General features: G+C 52.4%; 6 protein-coding genes across 6 annotated transcripts; 1 reads left to right on the forward strand and 5 right to left on the reverse strand.

Moving 5' to 3' along the window:
- Window positions 1-933: 933 nt before the first annotated feature.
- NEUTE1DRAFT_52989 (uncharacterized protein) lies at window positions 934-2,814 on the forward strand (the record flags this gene model as incomplete). Its single annotated transcript, XM_009858314.1, has 3 exons — window positions 934-1,046; window positions 1,129-2,565; window positions 2,625-2,814. 3 exons carry the CDS (start codon window positions 934-936, stop codon window positions 2,812-2,814), a joined length of 1,740 nt encoding a protein of 579 aa, XP_009856616.1.
- Window positions 2,815-3,007: 193 nt separating this feature from the next.
- On the reverse strand, window positions 3,008-5,118 carry NEUTE1DRAFT_127012 (uncharacterized protein; the record flags this gene model as incomplete). Its single annotated transcript, XM_009859067.1, has 5 exons — window positions 3,008-3,147; window positions 3,207-3,383; window positions 3,441-3,830; window positions 3,887-4,181; window positions 4,450-5,118. 5 exons carry the CDS (start codon window positions 5,116-5,118, stop codon window positions 3,008-3,010), a joined length of 1,671 nt encoding a protein of 556 aa, XP_009857369.1.
- Window positions 5,105-5,790, reverse strand: NEUTE1DRAFT_119322 (uncharacterized protein; the record flags this gene model as incomplete). Its single annotated transcript, XM_009859068.1, has 1 exon — window positions 5,105-5,790. The coding sequence occupies one exon, from the start codon at window positions 5,517-5,519 to the stop codon at window positions 5,319-5,321; it is 201 nt and encodes a 66-aa protein (XP_009857370.1).
- A 1,265-nt stretch (window positions 5,791-7,055) lies between these two features.
- On the reverse strand, window positions 7,056-7,583 carry NEUTE1DRAFT_106670 (uncharacterized protein; the record flags this gene model as incomplete). The annotated part of the gene is made up of 3 exons (XM_009859069.1): window positions 7,056-7,121; window positions 7,159-7,408; window positions 7,453-7,583. 3 exons carry the CDS (start codon window positions 7,581-7,583, stop codon window positions 7,056-7,058), a joined length of 447 nt encoding a protein of 148 aa, XP_009857371.1.
- A 3,387-nt stretch (window positions 7,584-10,970) lies between these two features.
- NEUTE1DRAFT_93419 (uncharacterized protein) lies at window positions 10,971-13,281 on the reverse strand (the record flags this gene model as incomplete). Its single annotated transcript, XM_009859070.1, has 5 exons — window positions 10,971-11,175; window positions 11,341-12,362; window positions 12,419-12,684; window positions 12,742-12,876; window positions 12,978-13,281. 5 exons carry the CDS (start codon window positions 13,279-13,281, stop codon window positions 10,971-10,973), a joined length of 1,932 nt encoding a protein of 643 aa, XP_009857372.1.
- Window positions 13,282-14,724: 1,443 nt separating this feature from the next.
- On the reverse strand, window positions 14,725-18,646 carry NEUTE1DRAFT_74716 (DNA-directed RNA polymerase I subunit RPA2; the record flags this gene model as incomplete). The annotated part of the gene is made up of 2 exons (XM_009859071.1): window positions 14,725-18,095; window positions 18,167-18,646. 2 exons carry the CDS (start codon window positions 18,644-18,646, stop codon window positions 14,871-14,873), a joined length of 3,705 nt encoding a protein of 1,234 aa, XP_009857373.1.
- Between the last annotated feature and the right edge of the window lie 991 nt (window positions 18,647-19,637).

A 19,637-nucleotide genomic window follows, 5' to 3' on the forward strand; every position in this document is an offset into this window, starting at 1 on the left:
GATAGGGTTATATATATAAAAGAATTTGTGAGTCCGACAAGGGGGGGGGGGGTCGCCTGAGCTATACGTCCGTTTCGCGTTCTGTAGCACCGAACTGAATAAACTGGATGTCCGTCTGTTGTTCCTGTTCAGTTCTCTTACCTGGGCCCGGTTCTCAGTTATATCTGAACAAAATCACAAAACCATCAAGAACATTGTCGATGAAGTTTAGGATGAGGCCAATTCGGACTTTATTTGCGTCCTAGTACTTGTAACTGTAAAGGCCTGTCATGCCTCAGGCTCCCGTCTTGTTGACATCAAACTTGAAGCCATAATGACGATGGCATTGAGCTTGGCACAGTAACAGGACCAGTTGGAGATTCGTCGTGGTGATGCGTGGACTCTTAACAGCCAGGATAAGAGCTCATTGCGGGGTCAAAGCATAAGGTGGGGTTAATGACCGCGGTTGGAGTGTTCAGATTCAGACTTCAGTTCCCGTCTCGTTCGTTCAAACAACAACAATCATTTTTCGCGGCGTAAACAGTCCGTCCCTCGCCTTTCTGTTGGCAGTCGGTTGGCGATTGAAGCTTGATCATTGAAAGGGCCCTCTTTGAAGCATATTCTCGTTCAGTTATCTTCTTGATCCGGTTCTCCCACTTTCGGCAGTCAGTGCTTCTACCCAAGGTACTTCATGTACACCAGCTGAGCTGGGCAGGAACAGCCAGTGTAGCTCCAGGTCCTTCCCACTCTGGGTGAACTACACAATCCAGCAGCTTTGATGATTGGCCGAATCACAGCAGTGTGGAGCTTCCAGTCGTCTTGCTGGCCGACATTGGGCATCATCGGCGTCAGTTCCTTCACATGATCTTTGAACTTTGCTTTCTTTTCTTCCTTTGGCTTTCGATTTCGAGTTCCTCCTGGAGTGACATCTCAGCTCCTCAGTTTACCCAAAGGATGGCATCAACAGAATCAGTCAACTTGGTCACACTGGACAATCTCGACGAGGTATGGCCTCGCTGGGACCCCGCCGACTCGAACCACCTCTATGCCTTGGTTGATATGGGCAGGTAAGCTGGCTACAGTACCATATTTGCACTTTTCTCCCTCGTGGCGTTCATATCCTGATCAATTTTCTTATTTCTTTCACAGTAATGGCATTCGGTTCTCCATTTCCGACCTCTCCCCGCCACAGACTCGCTTGCTCAAGTGTCTTTACCAGGAGCGAGCCGCCATCTCCCTCTTCGATGCCCTGAGCGAGTCTTCATCTGGTAGCCCCCCGCTTTTCCCCGACAAAACCATCGCCCTTGTGGCCGAGACACTGGCCCGGTTCCATGCCATTGCTGTCAACGATTACGGCGTACCCCCCGACCATGTCACCGTCTTTGCTACAGAGGCCATGCGGAAAGCGGGCAACGCTGCTGTAATGCTACAGACCATCGAGGCCGAGGTCCCTGGACTTGCTATCAAGATTCTGCACCCCCAGGTTGAGACCCTGTTCGGCTCACTGGGAGCCAGATCGGCCTTTTCTCGTCCCAAGGGTCTCTTCCTTGACCTTGGCGGTGGCAGTGTCCAGATGTCTTATCTGGACACCACCGGTCAAGATGCCGACTATCACATCCACGCAGCACAGGTCGGCAAGAGTTTGCCTTTTGGTGCTGCTCGCTTGATTAAAATCCTTGAACACGACGATGCTGACTTCAAGACCAACGAGGTTTCGAAGCTCAACCAAGGTATGAAGCTGGCTTTTGCCAGGCTTTGCGAGACCTTCCCTGCCCTTGCGGACGAAGCCAAGGGCACACAAGGCATTGATATTTATCTCTGCGGAGGAGGGTTCCGAGGCTACGGCAGCATGCTGATGCACAACGACCCAATCTCCCCGTATCCCATACCAGCAATAGGCTCCTACAAAGTCACGGGCGAATTCTTTGCCAAGACCAGTCATATGCTCGAAGTGAACACCAACTTCAAGAAGAAGATCGTCGGAATGTCCAAGCGTCGCCGAGCCCAATTTCCTGCCATCGTCACGGTCGTTGAGGCTCTCATCTCGGCCGTTCCACGCATACGATCGGTCACGTTTTGTGCCGGAGGAAACAGAGAGGGTGCGCTAATGATCAGGCTGCCCCAGGAGATTCGCGAGAGCGATCCTTTGGATTGTCTTCAAGCCGAGGCATCACTCCAAAGTATCGTTGATTTGCTGTCATCGGCTCTTCCAGCTGACTACAGCAGCCCAAAAACGGTCTTTGGTCTTGGTCTTGGCCGCCTGTTCGTGAGCAAGATTTGGTCTGACATCGGCGTTGATGCCCTTGACCATGCCTCTGCCGCATTGCACAGCGCCATCACGGAGCACCCGGATTATCCTGGTCTATCGCACGCGGCCCGGGCTGTAATGGCTCTGACACTTTGTGCAAGATGGGGCGGTAGCGTCACTCCGGCGGATGAACAGCTGTTGAAGAATTTGCGGGCATTGGCCGACACTGTCAACCCTGACACTGTGTTTTGGGCGGGCTACATTGGAGCTGTAGCTGCTACACTTGCGAAACTGGCACCAACGGTCCAGGATGCTCATCAATTTGGAGACAAGGTTCAGTAAGTTGATTGATGGACTAAACAGCTGTTTGATAGTGTACTGATCATGCTGGCGCCAGGTTTAGATCGACCGTGGAACAGTCCGATGATAACAAAGGGTTTCAAGTTCGCCTCAACCTCCAGGTTGTCGAAACAGCTCTTCGAGGCATTGACACCGGAGACCTGATATCCCATTTCGAACAATTCGGCACGCAGAGAGAGCAAGATGCCAGCAAAAAGGTCATTGTGGACATAAGCACGCTTCCTTGATGTGGCAAGTTGTTATGATGCTGTCGACAGTGATTATTCTATCTCTACGTCCATTGACATTATGTCAATATGCCATTACGATATTGTTCTACTTCTGTAAGCCCTTCGCAGTCTATCATACCCTTCCTCTAGTACCAAACGCCTGTATAGTCGGACCTATGTACTAGTATCTCTTTGTCTTCTGCTTGGGGACTCAAGCTTGCTTCTTCTCGCACACTTTCCCTTTTCCTTCGTTACTCCGCCGGTTCAAGACCAACTCTTCCCAGGTTACGACGTGTGTTTTTAGAAGCGTATCTTGACTGTTGGATGATGGCCCGTTTTTCAATTCGCAATCTATTGAGATGTCAACCCAAGAGTGTCAATAGGGGCAGGAAGGCTGATTTTTTGCTTACAGAAATCAAGACGCGTCCCCCAAGCTTTCCGAAAGGCTTGTCTAACTTGACCGTTATCGAATGCATCTGCACTGTCGAACGCCTTTTCCACGGTTCTGAGCACTTCTGCCGTACGGAAGAGCCTCGAGTATATCGTCACCATGCTCTGGAAGAGTTCATTAGTCTCCTCATGGAATGCTATTGCCAGTCAAATTAGCATATTAGTAGGGGGGATACTGGATGGGGTAGACTCACCAGTGCCAGGCGGCGTCAGGTTGAGCACGCTACGGTATGTCAACATCATCTGCCACAGAGCAGTCCAGACAGCAATAACAAGTGCTGAACCCATAGTGGACTCGAGGTCAGGTGTGATCTTGGTCTCCTGGGAGTTTGAGAACGCCTTCGTGATCTTGGTCTCCGTGGAGGTTGAGAACGCCTTGAGCAGCTCCAGTATCTGCCCTTCGATTGGCCCTATCACCTTCCCAGCACGCTGGCGCAAGAAAACCGACACTGGTTCAGGGTCGAAACCGAAGGGTACTCCGCTTACAGAGAATCGCCTAGCAGTCCAGATCCTTGCCATACACGCCACATACTGCGCGTTGTCCATCAGTTTGTGGAACTTGCCAGGCCTGGTCTGATCAGAGCCTGTGTAGATCGCGTTAGTCGACATGTTGCAAGAAAATCGAGGCTTTGAGGCTTACTCTTGACGTTCGCAACATAACGTTGATGAAACATCTGCTCATAGAGCAAGAGGAACTTCTCAAGACAATTCGGGAAATTTTCCTCGGTGTCGGCATGGGCCTCCACATCACGTTTGCCCCAGTCATAAAGATCCTTATCACTGGGACCCTCATCAGGGGCAATGCCTACCATATAATAGGAGCGAAGGTCTGGCCCCGATTCGATGAACTCGCAACCGTGAACCAACAGTATTGCGTTGCCGGCGTTGGTGCAGTGGGAGATGAGGAGCGCAGTACGCTTTGCATTGCCCCAGGCCTGTTCGCGTGTCGGTTGACACAAAACCTGGTTTGTCAGTGGCCAATCTTCGACAAGGTCAGCTATTTTCACCTGGTACGATGTCTTTTGGGCTACCTACCAGCCTTCGTCCTGATCATGGTCAAAATTGCCCGGTTGCACACAGTAAAAGGGCTCCCGACCTTTTTACTGAACTTGTCGCAGCGCGGACAAGGACCGTCAGGCTTACACTTTTATCCTTGTCAGCGAATCCGTCAAAAATTTCATATTTCGGATTAAGTTGTCTTACCCTGGTCTTCTGAATTTTGCAAGAGAGGCACGCTCTGTTTTCTCGGGTACGCGCTGTCTCTTCAGGATTTGATAGAATGCGCTCGCGCTTAGCAGTCTGCTTGCCAAGTCGGCTTCGAGATGAGGCCTGCGTTTCATCTGCATCATGACTGTCGGGTTCGGATAAATGGATATCGATGTCTTCAGACGTTGGATATCGTTTAGGGTCGAGATTTTCGCCGCGCGTCGGCTGATTGAGAAATGGGATAGCAAGGGGACTGGAGGTAGCGACAATGACAGTGCCTTCCGTCGTCTCGGATTCATGATCCAAGGTCATCCTAGTATCCTGGTCTTGTGTTGCGGACGGAGCCGAACGAACCAAGGAGTCCCCTTCGATGGAGGTCTCGGTCGTGACGGTAACCTCATCTTGTTTACTCCACAGGTCCCAGTCAAAGAACTCTTCGGTAATATCTCTGGTACCGGAAGAACTTTGGTCGAGGCCAAAGAGATGCTCGGTAGCATTCGGTATTCCTAAGGGATATTGGTTGAAATCCTCGGTGACTTGTCCGACCTCTGGGTAGGACGGCTGGCGGTTAAGGTACTCTCCAGGATGACAGGGACCTGGACAATCATCTCTCTGGAAGTCGGCACTTCCATTGAAGACACGACGGTGGAAAGGATGGTTCGCCATAGTCATACCTCCCTTATGGGCTCGGGCAGTTCTGCAGTGTCTGGGGATGTGCCGTTAACTGTAGGTTGGTGCAATAGGAGCCGGCAAGGCCGCGATGCGGAGGCAACTAGGAGGTACAACAAAGCAATCAGAAGATCAGGGTGTTTCGGTGTGACAGAATCGAGCATGCGGTATCGAGGCAATTGCAGGCTATTACTGTATCAGGCTCGGGATGGTGGAAACCAAGAGGAGAAGAGCGCGGGGGTCAAGTTGGGATGTCCTACGAGAGACTGTGCCTTAAAAGTAGCGCTGCCATCCGTTCGTCGAAGCTCATGTGGAAAAGGAGGCTCTTTCTCAGAGTCCTTCTCACAAGCCCTCTGCGAAAGCAGGCTGGAAGTCGGAATGGCTATGCCCCAGGCCATACTTGGTCCGTCTCCTGTCTCGGTCTGCCGTCTACTTTCCCATTGGTCAATATTGTTTACTTTGGGGTTGCACCCTTCCAATGAGTCGCTTGTCTCGACCGAGAATTGCGGTAGGTACCGTCAGGAGGTTGGGGAGATAGAGGGGTTGTGGTCACTCGTCATCTCTTCCACCATGGCCGCAGGTCTATCTTACAATCACAGGACAAATACGAAGAGACATGAAGAAAGAGTATGAGGCTTCCAACGCAATACACGACTCGCTGCAGACGAAATTACCCCGAAGACACCTGCATATTCTGTCAGGAGTACTTCGCTGCAAACCGTATTGGTTGATATCGCCCACAATTGCCCGTCATCATTTTCCAAAGTATCTGACGGGCTCGTCGGGGTAGCTAGTGCCACCCCCTCCAGCTTCTGTACCTGCGTGGCATGCTTCCAGGTGCCACGTATGATGCTTAGCTCCAATTACCTATTTGCGTACCTTGCGCAAGCGTGCAAAAAAAGCCCAATCACGACAATTACGGCGCACCGACAGGCGGAAGGGGAGCAATGAAGTCGAGGTCAGGTTGGACTGAACAACTTCACCGCCCTTGGATCACCTCGAAGCACACGCTTCCATACCGGTGCCTGAGCCAGACGTACACCCAGAATGATCCTTGTGTTCCCCAGTTTCTTTCCTTTCTGTTCATATGCCATGGCGCAGCAGTCACGAGTCCCAGATGCTCTACTAGCAGTTGCAGCCTAAGGTTGGGGTCAAACTTCGGCTCCCGGTTTGGACGAAGACGTCCCGAAAAGCTTAGTTGAAGCTGTCAAGACTGACTTACATGGTATGTCGTCATTAAGCCATGCCTGCTGCTTGCTGCAGTATCACAATGTCTCACATAACAACGAGAACGCCCTTGAAGAAAGAAGCAAAGAGGCAGTCAGCCTGCCGTCCAGATGCAGCTCCATGTCAGTCACCTTCCGTCGGGCCTTGTCGCCGCTAGGCTTGGATGGGCTTGCGCATAAGGGCCTCTCTATTCACTCGTGGAAATACCCTTCGTTGTTGTCGAGGCTTCAAGGTCCCCCTGCAACTTGCGGCGTCGTAAGAAGTGGATGCGCAAGAAGGCCGGGGGATATGCGGAGATAAGCCATCGCCATTTCTGATTGCGTACACACAGTCCGCCTTGATTGACAACGTAGAGTACAGCATGTTATAATCACCAAGCCCCTTTCACGGCACGTCCCGCATCTCTTGTCGTCGTGCTTCGATGACTTTGTCTTGTCGTCTACAGTTAAACATGCTACCGAGGCCCGAACAAGGGCGGCTTGCAGGCATAGCGGGGTGTCTATGCAGGGTTGCATTGACGCACCGCTATCACTCACGTGTACATACCTTGGCTATCAAACCTACAGCGCATCGTCACTGGTTAACTGGTAGCTGACTGGCCAATGGACTGACCCATGGGTGGCTGAAGCAAAATTTCCAAGATGCTGATCACTATCGCCAATCTTACCACCGCCGGCTTATAGAATCACGCCTTCGGAACTCGGCTTCTAGAAGTATGCCACTGTCACCTTTGACGTTTCATGACCACCAGGCTTCGGTCCCGGGACGGCAACCTTCGCAACTGAGTAGCTTGGATCGTACCATGGCGACAAGGCACAGAGTCTGATCGGATCGGCGGGCGGTGTGACTGCTACCGTTCATCACTGACACTAAAAACATGTGTGAGTGTCCCTGGAAGACAAACCGGTCACACATCTCGTCATGCATGATGAAGTTCTGGCCGCCGATGATCCGGAGAACGGGCGCCAGGCGACGGGATTGGGCTTGCTCTACTGGCCTTCTGACGAGGCGGACTTGGACGCGACTCTTGCCGGGCTTCAGAATAGCCTCCTCACGCGTCCTGACATGGAAATGTTTTGGGGTTCAACTGAGGCTTGAAAAGACGGTGAAGTTGATTTTCTCATTAAACTTGCATTGGCATCGTGGCGAAGCAGCTTCGAAGGAATTCCGCATGTGGTATTGCTGTTTCGCATGTAAGTCTGCTTGGCCGATTGGATGCCTTGAGCGGAGACCATGTTTTGAAGCCATTCAGATGCCATTCTCGAGGTCCGGCATGAGTGGGCCAAAAAATTTGAAACACCGATTTAATTGAAGGTTAAGCAGCCGGAGGGGAAAGGCTGAGGCCTTGGTCCAGGAACGGCAAAAGAAGCAAAAGAAGGAAATTGCGGCGACTGCGGTGCAGAAGGGCGGGATACGCTAAGGAAACCGCAAGGAAGCTAATGTTCGTTCAAAACTTGCCCTTTCCAAATTTGTGATAGTTTCAGAGGCCATTCCAAGTCTTGGACGCGAGTCGAGCTCTCATTTGCTGACTTGTTATGCATGTCCATGTAAGTCGATGGTTTGGGACTTCGGGTACCTGGACCTCGAACACTCCTTCATCACGCCTCCGAAGCTTTGTTCTCATTCGCCATTTGCTGACAGAGACGGCTTATCAGACGTGTCTATAGCGGGCGTTCGCGGGTTACTGTCTCACAAGCCAAAGAATCACTCCGGCCAAGATGGTGTGGACTGGCGGGGCTTGTGAAACGTTGACGGCCTTTCCAACGCTGAACCAGTGATATCATCCACGGCAGGAAGTCTTTCCACGGCAGAGGCGGGAAACTTTTCAGTCACAGTGCTGATACGCCCAAAAGAGATCAGCTACGAACTGGCAGCGAAAAAAAAGTTTGGTAATTTGGCCGCTCTCAGAGGCCGGTGCTGATCGTTGGGACTGCACAGATGTGGCGCAACGGCCACGCTGGGACGGCCGAAGACACTCGCACTTTTTCCATACCACACCAAGCCGAAATTCATTCTCAAGCACACATTTGGCATCTCCTATTTCCAATTCCTATACTTCGCATGAAAAGTTGCCAAAAATGGTGGTGTAAGCCGCTGATACGGGCAAGATATGACGATGACCATGACGACGAGAAGCAGAATTGGAAACGCGCCAAGCATCTCCGCCCAGCAACAAAAGTCAGCGAAAGCAAAAAGATCTTCAAATTTTCAGCTCACAAGCACAGAAAGACAGCTCCTAAACTCCCAAAATGCACTTCCAGTTTCCAAAAGCGGCAGACTGTCGTCGCATCATGTTCTCTTTTGGGCTTCAGTTTCCACACACACGACATTCTGGACTGCACACACAGGCCTCTCCGGCTTTGAGTTTGGGTGGCTATTGTAACACACCATCACTTCAGTGAGTGTCATCCCGCATGTTTCGAAACAAATTTGTTTCCGTCCTCACTGCCCCCTGTCTCTTTGTTCGGTCGTCGCTTCATTATCACAGCCTGCAGTGGGTGAAGTGTATACACTGGATGCCTATCGACACGACGACACCTGGGTGGACCAGTCCGTACTATTCGTTCTTGTCCATGATGCTCCTTCTGTTGTCCTCAGATTCACGGTCTTCAAGCGCGGTTCCCAATTATGATTCCACACACACCGCCAATTTCGACCGGTACACTGAGCTTGGGTGTCTCGAGGCGGCACAGCACATAACTTAGCATACCGACCTGGCATCAGGCTGGAGATGAGAGTATCGGATGCCTCCGAGCAACTGACCCGACTCACTAAGCCTCTCTTTGTTCATGTCTTGGACTTGCCGTCTTTCCGACCACGGTTTGCGACCGCGATGCCAACACTCGCACACGCACACTCAGATTCAAGCACTTGCCAGCGTACCTACCTAGTTACGTACCTACCTACCTACCTAAGAAGTATCAGCGACAACCGGACTGAGTAGACTGCACCCTGACCGTGAAACCAGCAGCACAACGAGGCGAAACAAGGCAAGACAAATTTGTCCAATACCTTGAGTCAGTCACTTCACCGCTCAAATTGTCAACTCGCCCGACTGCATACCTCTATGGTCTCATCCCGGGCTGGGAGTCCGTTCCTTCTCCTTCATTGAGGCAGTGACAAACAAATTCCTCCTCAGTCCGTCTCACCTTTCTGCCTTGTGCTCAAAAAACTCCACGTCAACCGGTTGGCGCTTCCTGGAAAGAACCAAAACTCACCAAATCATGACACTCCATCGAATCCAATCTCCGAGGACTGGAACTGCGGAATGTAGCTACTAGGCAAGCTTCCTAATGGCACAGCAACGAAGTTGACTACCTACCTTGAAGACTACTCACTGATCGCCTTACTGAGAAAAGGTGTCTGCTGTTCCGTTGATTGCCTCACATTGAAAATCTCCAACTTTCGACTACGTCTCCATGAGCTTCACTCCCTACAGGTAGGTAGGCACCTCGTCCTTTTCACTTACATCTTCCCAACAAGGTACATGTACCCACAACTTAACCGCCTTGTGTTCAGCCTGCTTGGTCTGTCCCCCTCATCAGCCAGTTCCAGTCATCAAACCACGTCAACACACATATCACCCGTATTCTTCAGAATAACCACCACACAGCCCTATTCTCCCTGGCTCTACATACATGTTTATGGTAGTATATGGTGGCTAGGTAGATGAGGTAGTGAAATCCTCAACGCCCAGCCGCCTCACCTCACCTTCCATGAAGCCACCAACAACAGCAACGTGACGCCTACAAGGCGGCTCCATACCATGAACTCGAAGGGGGCTTTGTCCCGAGCAGTCCTGCCCTGCCCCGTCTTGGCTGGGGCTGGCGATGAATGAAGCGGTGACGTGACAAATGGAAAAGGGATAGAAAACAGACAAGAGTACAAGAGACAAGTCTGGCTGGGAAGATGAGGCTCTACCCCCTTGCAGCAGTGGGCAGCTACCTAGCTTCGCCTCGAATTTTCCACGTGGATTTTCCTGTCATCCAAGCAGTTAGGCAGTCAGTCAGTCAGTCAGTCAGTCAGTCAGGCAGGCAGCTCCTAGCTACCTTATCTAGGTTTACCTTGAGTTAACGTCGAGGGGGTAGCTCTGAATTCTAGTGTCCAATAGCCACACAGTGTTCAGACTTCGCCTTGGTCATTGGTGCTTACCTACTACACCCTTGCCGCTTGCCTTGGCCGCCTTGTCAAGTTGTTGTCTTGAGGGCGGTGAGGCAACGGAGTTTCCAGTCTTGTTTTGACCTGACAAGGCGCAACAAAGTCTACCTACCTAATATACAGCTCCCTAGCTACAAGTTACATGGCTATACCCTACTATTCAACATGTCTTTGTCGAGAAATCATCGAGTGTCCTGGTGGTATCCACAACTGCAGACGAGCAGTGGCGAAGAACGTGGACATGTTCAACTCGCTGGGGGTATTTGGAATTTCTGTCGAATCTCCTCACTGAATAATCACTGCCTTTCATTAATCTCAGCTACAATTACACCCTAAAGGGCCATTATCATCCCCATATTCTAACAAAAAGCCATACCCTTATTTTCCATCACCACCAATACAACATATAACAACTACAAGTCTTGTCAAAGAACCAAGCCAACACCTCTTGACATGATTGTACCTCAGACAACATCAAACCCACTCTCCGCTTGGCCCCAAGCAGGTAACTCCTCCTCAACTCTTGCCGCCCTCACCCTAGAACTGACCACATGAATCCCCAAACCCTCCACATAACTCCCATGCATAACCACCTTCCCATCCACCTTGACGATATTCACCACCAAGTTTCTCCTTAGAAAGGGTTCCACGTCCTTGGGGTCCAGACTCCTCAACATCTCCCCCTGTCCTAACCAATCTCCATCTTCTCCATATCCTTCGTCTTCTCCCCTGAAGCCATTGCCAACGTCACCTTCGAAGCCCACAAAACGACCACCGACACTTCTGCCTCCCGCACCTGCAACAACACCCTTGACCGCACCGCCAACGCCGAACCTCCCCGTCCCCATCACCTTCTCAACTAGCGCCTTTGTCAACGGCACAGTTCCCGAAACCATAACTTCATCCATCCCATCCATCTTACTCTCCCCATACCGCTCATCCGACGCAAAAACCCCCATCGACCCGACATGATTCTTGGCCGACGCCCACTCCTTCGAGTCCTTTGGTGCTTCCCCGAGAAACAGATGAATGAAGAACGGCCCATCCAAGGCTTGTTTCTTCACCCTCACATTGGCTAGCCACTCCCTGTATTGCCCATTACCGCTGAAGACCCTTCCGGCAGGTAGATTGCCGGGGACCTTTTTCCCTGGTCCTAGTCTTCCGGCTCGTAGTTCCTTGCGGTAGAGACTCGAGGGAGTCGATGGACCGTAAAGGCGGTTGATCGCTGCCATTACCCTTTCCCTTGCCCTCCTTGACAGTGATCGGCTCTGGCTGTTCGGTACACTACCCGACACTCCAACCAGCTCGGGGTAGGTGTATCCAAACCTCGTATGATCGCGGACCATGTCCGATGTCCAGAACGTGCCGTTCGCGTTAAAGTAGAATGGTGTCAAAGGGGTGGCGGCGGTCTGGAACTCGCCTCGAGAGGTGGTGTAGGATGCGATGTAGGCTTGCATGGGGGTGACGTAGCTGCTTGGGTACAGGGACTGCCAGATGGCGAAGATGCGGTCGACCATGGCGTGGTGAAGAAAGAAAATGGGGTCAAAGGAGGAGTAGGGGATGTAAGCCATGTGGCCGCCTTGAGCGTTGGGTTGGCCTAGTCCGCCGCCGCCGGCTAGGTTGTGTACAGTGTCATGAATGGCTTCGAGGGAGTCGAAGGAGCCATTATTGATGTAGGGTATCCAGGCGTTGTTGCTAAAGGTGCTGTAGTTGCCGTAGTTGGAGAAAAGAATGTAAAGACGTTGGCCAATTGAGTCGAGATTTTGGTCAAAGTTCACAGCCACGAGGGAGTTGTTGGATTGCGCCTTGTTATCGCTGGTAGTCGGGCTTCTGAGAGTAGTTGTCCATATATCCCACTGTCGTACACCAAATGTCAGCAGAGGTCGCTTCGCCAAAGGTGACTTGCACTCACCGGATCCTGAAGAAAGGCAGTAGCATTCAGCGGCTTGAAGGAGTAACTGAACAAGGGGTTGGCAATTCTCTGCACTCCATTGGGGCCATTCACATCCACGTACGGGCTCCCACCAACACTAAGAGGCAGAACGCTCTGTCCTGAAGGCGGGCTGGAGGCCCAATCCCAGTAGGGTATGCGGAACCGGAGAGCAGCCGCCTGGTATCGGTTTCGTGGTTCGCCCTCGGGCCACCATTTGGCAATGTTTTGGATCAGGTTGTAAAGTACTTGCTGTGACGGGTCTTGGGTCAGCAGGCGTCATTATCTCAGGGACAGAGAGAGACGTACCTCGTAGAGGGCAAGATAAGGACGATGCCATGTCGGGAAGAGGATCGAGGAGTGAGTACAATATCCTGTTTCCTCATTTCCGGGAGTAGGAGTCACACCGCCCCAGGTTTGGTGAGGTATGCCGTGTATCCCTGGTTGACGTTGTTGGTTAGCATGACAGAAAGCACACGTGTAGCGTGTCAGTAGACAGAGAAGAATGAAGAGGGGGGAACCTCAAGTGTAACATTAGTACCAGTAATCCCGTACCACGACACCGGCGATGACTGATCGGTGAACTGCATCAGACTGAGCCCCAGGATATAGAGCGTCCATAGCTCTTTGTCCTGTTCCAGCTGACGGATTTCTTGTCGAGGTCGGATTGTCTCCCCACCCTCGGCTCCCGTTACTACCGGCACCGGTTCTTGCGAAGCGAGCTGGCGCTTTATGAGCTTTGCTGCGTCAAATCCGTAGTCGTACGCGCCATATTGTGCGAGAACGGAGTGCGCAGCGAACACAGCGAGAAATAGCAGAGCGAGTGGTAACCGAAAGCGTGCCATTGGCATGGGTTGCGATGTGCAAGTAGTGTCAATCTCGGTTGTCGTAATGATTGAGACGTAGTCTTTGCTCGGAGAAGAACCGGTGAAGCGTACGAATGACTGACCAAGAAGGAGATTGGTCGAGAAAGACGTGGGCGAGGTAAACGTCCGTTGCGGGTGGGTGGGAGAGACCGGAGAGGAATGGGATGTAACCAAGGCGGTGATGAGCTGCGATTAGGGGAGGTAAATGGGTGTCGAAGTAGTCATTGACGAAGTCCTTGAAGGTCCCGAGCCAGAATGGAATGCTGATGGTCGAGAATTATGGCAAAGATTGGGACGTGACTCGAGTATGCTGATTAGGAGGAGTTGGCGAGATGGACAGATTAGAAGAAAAGAAGAGAAAAGAGTTTCTGGATCCAGAACAAAAAAAATCTTGAAGTACGAAACGAGTGACTGATTGCTGTTCCGATCACGGTGGACAGTGGCTTTTCTGATTGTCAAGCATGCCTTGACTACCGATCATGGCAAAGTACAGATTGTCGTAGTAGGCAAGGTACTCGACCCAAAACACCAACACAGCGAGACGAACTGAAGCTTGCGATCGCCAGTCAGATGAAATTGAAGATGTCAAAGAAAAGTCTGAAACTGCCCGGGAAGTGGAGAGACAGCCAAGTGCCATGGAGTCGAGCCGAGCGTGATACTGTAGTGACGATTCTATGGAACGGACGAGAACTTCCTCTGGAAGGAGCAGCGAGATTGAAAGTGGAAGGTACTTACCGACATAATTTCCACACCGGTTGACACAAGGAAGGTACATCTGGCAAGAGACTGGGGGATCCGAATGCCGTGATCGGAAGTCGGGCCTCAGAGAGGCAGGTGAAACCCGACATCGGTACTGAAATTGCTTCCTTCCTGGATGGGCGTGTTGCGTGTCAAGTGTCAAGTCACTGGAGGTAACTATCCGTATCAGCGTTGTATCCATTTCAGCTGTAGTGTGATCTTACGTTGGAGTGTCTCACCTGGTCATGGTAACAAACTGAAAGTATTTTGAAAGAAAAAGTCACCTCGTTGTGAATAGCTTCATAATATCGAGTTCCTCACTCGGGGACAACACTTCCATTATGCTGCCAATCACATCATCAAACCCCATCTTCTTCAACTGCACCATCGTTGACACGCATACCTATCATTAGGGGTCACGGCAGCTATCCGATCGTGTTAAACACAATCTTGCGTCCTGGTGTCGTCTCCCGCTCTTGTGTTCAGGTACATCGTTCTCTTGTGCTACCGTCAAGTTTGCATTTGTCATCAAACCACTGCTCATAGCCATGAAGAATGACCTGTGGATGACGGGATTCAGCTCACTTGCGTCAAAGTCAAATCCACTCGAGTGTCCCACCACATGCTACTCCTGTTCATGGTTTCACCATGCCATGGGAATAAGAAAATGTCTGCCGGTATGACCGAAACAGGAGAGAAAAACATTCGAACATTGCAAATTACACTACCCTAACTTACTCCCATGATGCTGCTAAACACATAAACCCATACATAGGAACTTTTCTGTACCCTTTGACCAGACCCATCCATACATAGAACTCTCATATCTCTTAAGCCGTCAACATCAAATCACCCGCCTTCTTCCCTACCAACTGTCCCCTCCTAATCTCATCCTTCTTATCTACCTTGTACTTCAGCTTGATGCCCATAGCCGCCAGCTCCACATCCAAGTACTTGAGCGCACCCGGCACCGCAACGATGGTAGTGTTCTCTCCACCGATCCACTGGGTACCGCTGCCATCTTCCCAGATCTCTCCGTCAATCTGCATGAGATCGACATCCTCCATATCGTCCAGCCTGACCGCGCAGTTCCTGCACCTAACAGTGCTGACGGCCTTGCGCTTGCCGATAAATGGCGACACGGTGGGTTGCGTGGAAAGGAAGGAGCCGCACTGACGGCACATCCAGCTCTTGGAGTAATCCGAGCAGTTGAGAAGACGGTCCTGAAGGAGGAACGAAGTACCGTGAGCGAGAAGGGCATCGCGCTCCATTTCACCGACACGGATACCACCACCCTTCTTACGACCCTTGATGGGCTGACCAGTCGTAGGCACGACGGGGCCAGTAGTACGCACTTGGTACTTGTCGTTAACCATGTGACGCAGACGCTGGTAGTAGACCACACCAATGTAGATATCCGCTTGGAACTCCTCGCCCGTAATACCCGAGTAGAGGGGCTCGTTGCCGTGGTAGTTGTAGCCAGCCTTCATGAGCTGGTGGCCAAAGTAATCGCCCGCCGTGTTTTGCTCGTCGAACTTGAAGGGGGTGGAGTCCTGCGCGAGACCGTGCAGGGCGCCAGCCTTGCCGGCTAGCGACTCGACAAACATGCCAATGGTCATGCGCGACGGGAAAGCGTGAGGGTTGATGATGACGTCGGGCTGGATACCGGTTTCCGAGAAGGGCATGTCGGTGGCGGGCCACTTTTGCGAAAGGACACCCTTTTGACCGTGACGAGACGAGAACTTGTCACCAATGACGGGGGAACGGGGAATGCGCAACTTGATGGAGACGGTCTGCAGGGGCTCGGTGCCATTGTCGGCGCCGATGACGCGGACTTCCTCTACAAAGGCGTCTTCCGAGTCCTTATACCGCTCGTAGTGAGTGACGCCGTCGCGGTTGACGAGCTGGCCGTTGTAGTCGGCGGAAACGGTGTGCCACGCGCAGATGACGTCGCCCTCACGGAGAAGACGGCCGACGCGAGGGAGACCGTCGTTGTCGAGCATGTCGCGGGTGGACTCCCGGATGGTACTGTTGGGCGCAAAGCCGAACATCTTGACAATGCTCTTGGCCGAGCGTGTCCTGCTGTCATCCTTGAGACTGACCTTCTTAGTCTTGTAGATGCTACCGTGACCAAATCCTCTCTCGTGTGCCGACTTGTTGAGAATCATGGCGTCGTCCATGTCGTAACCGGTGTAGGAGATGACAGCGACGACGGCGTTCATGCCGTTGGGGAAGTTGTCGAAACCGTACGTGTTGTGCAGAGGTGCGCGGACAACAGGCGTCTGACCCGTCTGGAGACGGTACATCTTGTTGTCCGTACGGTGGGCAAGAGCCGTTGCTGGTGTACCCATGGTTTGCTTACCCATCTGACACTGGTACATGTTACGGGGAGACTGGTTGAAGTCGGAGAAGGGGGTCATGTTGGCGAGGATGGAGAGGATGTTAGTAGGATCGAACTCCACGTGGGTAGAATCCCCGGGGATGACCTCCTGCTCTGTGCAGGCAATCGACATGTAAGGCTGCTCCTGAGGACCGACAAAATCCTCCTTCTGCAGAGGGAGGTACTTGACGGGACGGACCATACGAGCGGGCTGAGAGGACATGTAGAGACCGGGGTAAGAACCGCCGTTGGAAGGAGGGACGTAGCCAATCTCGAGCTGAAGAGGTACGCCGTTCTCGCCGTTGACCTTCCAGTAACGGAGAGTCTCGGCGATGGACTTGCACTCCTCAGGGGTGCACCAACCGACGATCCTGCCATCAAGCATAACGACTACACTCTCGCTGGTGGCAGCCGAGGAAATGTTGACAACGCCGAGCTCGAAAGCCAGACGAGGAATGGTAGAGGCATCCACAGACTCCGTCATGATCTTGCACTTGTGGGCCAAATGGTTGAGAAGACCGCAAGGAGAACCATCAGGAGTGTGGACAGGGCAGAGGAAACCCCACGATTCGGGCAAAAGCTTACGGACCGTTGTCGTTTTGAGCTGGGCGAAGAAGGAACCACGATGCACCATGCGGAAGTGACTGATGAAACGCAAGAAGTTAAGCTTCTCGGCAACGACGGTGAAGCCGGAAACCTGCTGCAAGTCGAGACCGGAGGGAGACACAAGGTTGCCGGTAGACAAGAAGTACTCGAGCGACTGACCAATGTTTTCGTTGGCCCTGCGGAAGATGGCGATGGGGAAGTCCTTGAGGAAAGTGTCGGACTGGAAAGATACCGTGGGGTTCCTCCTGAGGTAGTCGCGAAGGGAGGCCCGGAAGGAAACGGTCAACAGCTCCTCGAGTCTCTCCTTGATGATCTGGCCGTAGAGGAAACCACCCAGGAGAATCTCCTGGTTCTGGACGGCATCGGGGTTGTCGACAGCGCAGTCACCGGCAACGAGAGCGTACAGCTTGCGGCACATGAAGAGCAGCATGTTGAACTTGTCGGCATCCTGCTGCTCGGTAACGTCCTGGCAGCCGAGATGGACAAGGACAATCTTGCGGAGGAACTCGGTGCCGACCTCGTAGTCGGACATGGTGTCGGGGACGCCGAGAACGACGCGGAACTTTTGGCCGAGGTACGCGCGAGTCTGGGTCTTGCTGTAAAGGCCGTATTTCTTGTAGGTGCGGAGGAGGAGTTCGACGCGGTCGGTCAAGAAGGTGTTGGCGACGCCCTTGGACTGGGGTGGGCCGACAAGACCCTCAAAGATTTCTCGATCGTTTGTCTCAACGAGGGCCTTCATGATCATCATGACGGGGATGAGGTACTCGTTCTTTCTCCACGAGAAACGGAAGGTGACATTGCCGTCGCTGAGGTAGTGGAGGACGTTGGTCTGGGAGGTCTCGTCAGGGCGGACGGATCGCATTATGATACCGTACGGAGTGTAGGAGGCGCCTCTGTTCTGGAAGCTGGGACGGACGATGGCGAGCGGGAAGTTTCTCCGGTTAAGGAGGAGCATGCGAATGAGCTTTTCGATACCGTTGACGATGAAGTAACCGCCCAATTCTTCGGACTCTTCCTTTCTTGCTACCAGCTGGGCAGGGGAGTTGTTTTGGAGGTGGCACTTGTTGGACTGTTTTTGACAAGCAGAATTGTTAGACATGAATGATGTAGACTGGGAATATCTCCGGTCACCAGGCTTACCTTGACCATGATGGGCATCTGGCCGAGCTCGCGCACAAACTCGTGAGGCTCGCCATCGTTAATGCGATACTCAAAGGTGGCCGACAGCTTGCCCCTGTATGAGACATGTCGTTCTCTGCACTCGGCCGGGAAGATTTCACGGTTCTTGGCCCAGCGGTTGGTGGGCGGGACCTGAGACTTTTGCAACTCGATGCTCTTGTAGCGGATGGTGAGCTTGTTCTTGCCCTGGGGATCAGCGCGCTCATCGCCGTCTAGGAATGTCTTGGTGCCAATCTCGGCCAGAGCGTGGTCGAGAAGGGAAGGCTTGCCATCGTCGCGGAAGAGGGCGTTGAAGGACTCGATGTGGGGGTCGACGGCGGCCTGGAGGGCGGGATAGGCGGTGCGGTCGGTCGGGGGGTCTCGGAAGAGCTTCTCGCGGCGGACCTGGTTGAACTTGACGTCCCAGTCCTGGCTGGTCGGCTGCTGTTGTTGGGGAGCCATTGTGTGTTGGTGTGTGAGGAGGACTTGGGGTCCTGTCCTGGGGTACAGTATCTCGGGATATGCGGGTTGGTGTTTTCAAGGTGGATATAAAACCCAGAAGTATGGATGGGCTTTTGTCTGCTTTCTAAGCAGCAAAGTGAAGCGCTCCTTGGATTATTCCTTCATAATCTGCCGGCTGGGTATCTGGCGGTTGTCAGAGATATGCGCCGGGGGCATTGATCTCTAGAACGGGGTATATGGTTTAGTTTGTTGACTTGGACTGTTTTCCGTCCCTTCAGTCAGTCGCAGGCGTGGACACCGACCTTCAACTTTTCGAGCGCGTCAACAACTGGAATTGAATGCGCTGCCCGCCCCAGCGCTGCATTGATTTTTTTTTTCTCGAATTGTTAGAGCTTATCGCTTATCGGACCGCTGCCCCACAGTTCGATTTTGTCACGCCCGTTTGGATGACGCTAAGCCGGACAAGGAAGTACCAGCAGGGTTTTGATGGCCAGTGAGGTGCTTGGTGCCTGGCGTCGGCGATGCTGTGCAGAGTGCCGTACTCAGTAGTGTACTGAGTTTGAGCTGAGGATGGAGGGGAGTGAATGGCACGACGAAAGAGACACAAGATGTGGATGATTCAACGGGCACGCAGTGCAACCTCAACATGTTCCATCCCGGGCATGTCAAGATTATTGTGCACAACAGGTGGTTCACTTCTTCCTGTTGATATCAGACCCTTTTTGCACGCCACTGGAGTGTCAAGTTGCTTGCCGTGACGTTGTGACCCATGATGATGAGAGTCGGAGGTTCGTCAGTGGTTGAGCTCCACAGCAGGAGACTGTTCATTGGTCCAGTCATGACATTTCTTGAAGAGGAGAAAGTCGGCAGTCTTCCTCAAAATGTTGGCTTCTTCCAACGGCCAAATGTTTGCTTTTCAAGTCGAATCCCGTTGGTACACTAGTAAATTGCATTCCCCGAGAGGCCATATGTCGGCCGTCTTCGAGGCCTT

The sequence above is a fragment of the Neurospora tetrasperma genome, assembly GCF_000213175.1.
Source record: "Neurospora tetrasperma FGSC 2508 unplaced genomic scaffold NEUTE1scaffold_81, whole genome shotgun sequence".
Lineage (NCBI taxonomy): Eukaryota > Fungi > Ascomycota > Sordariomycetes > Sordariales > Sordariaceae > Neurospora > Neurospora tetrasperma.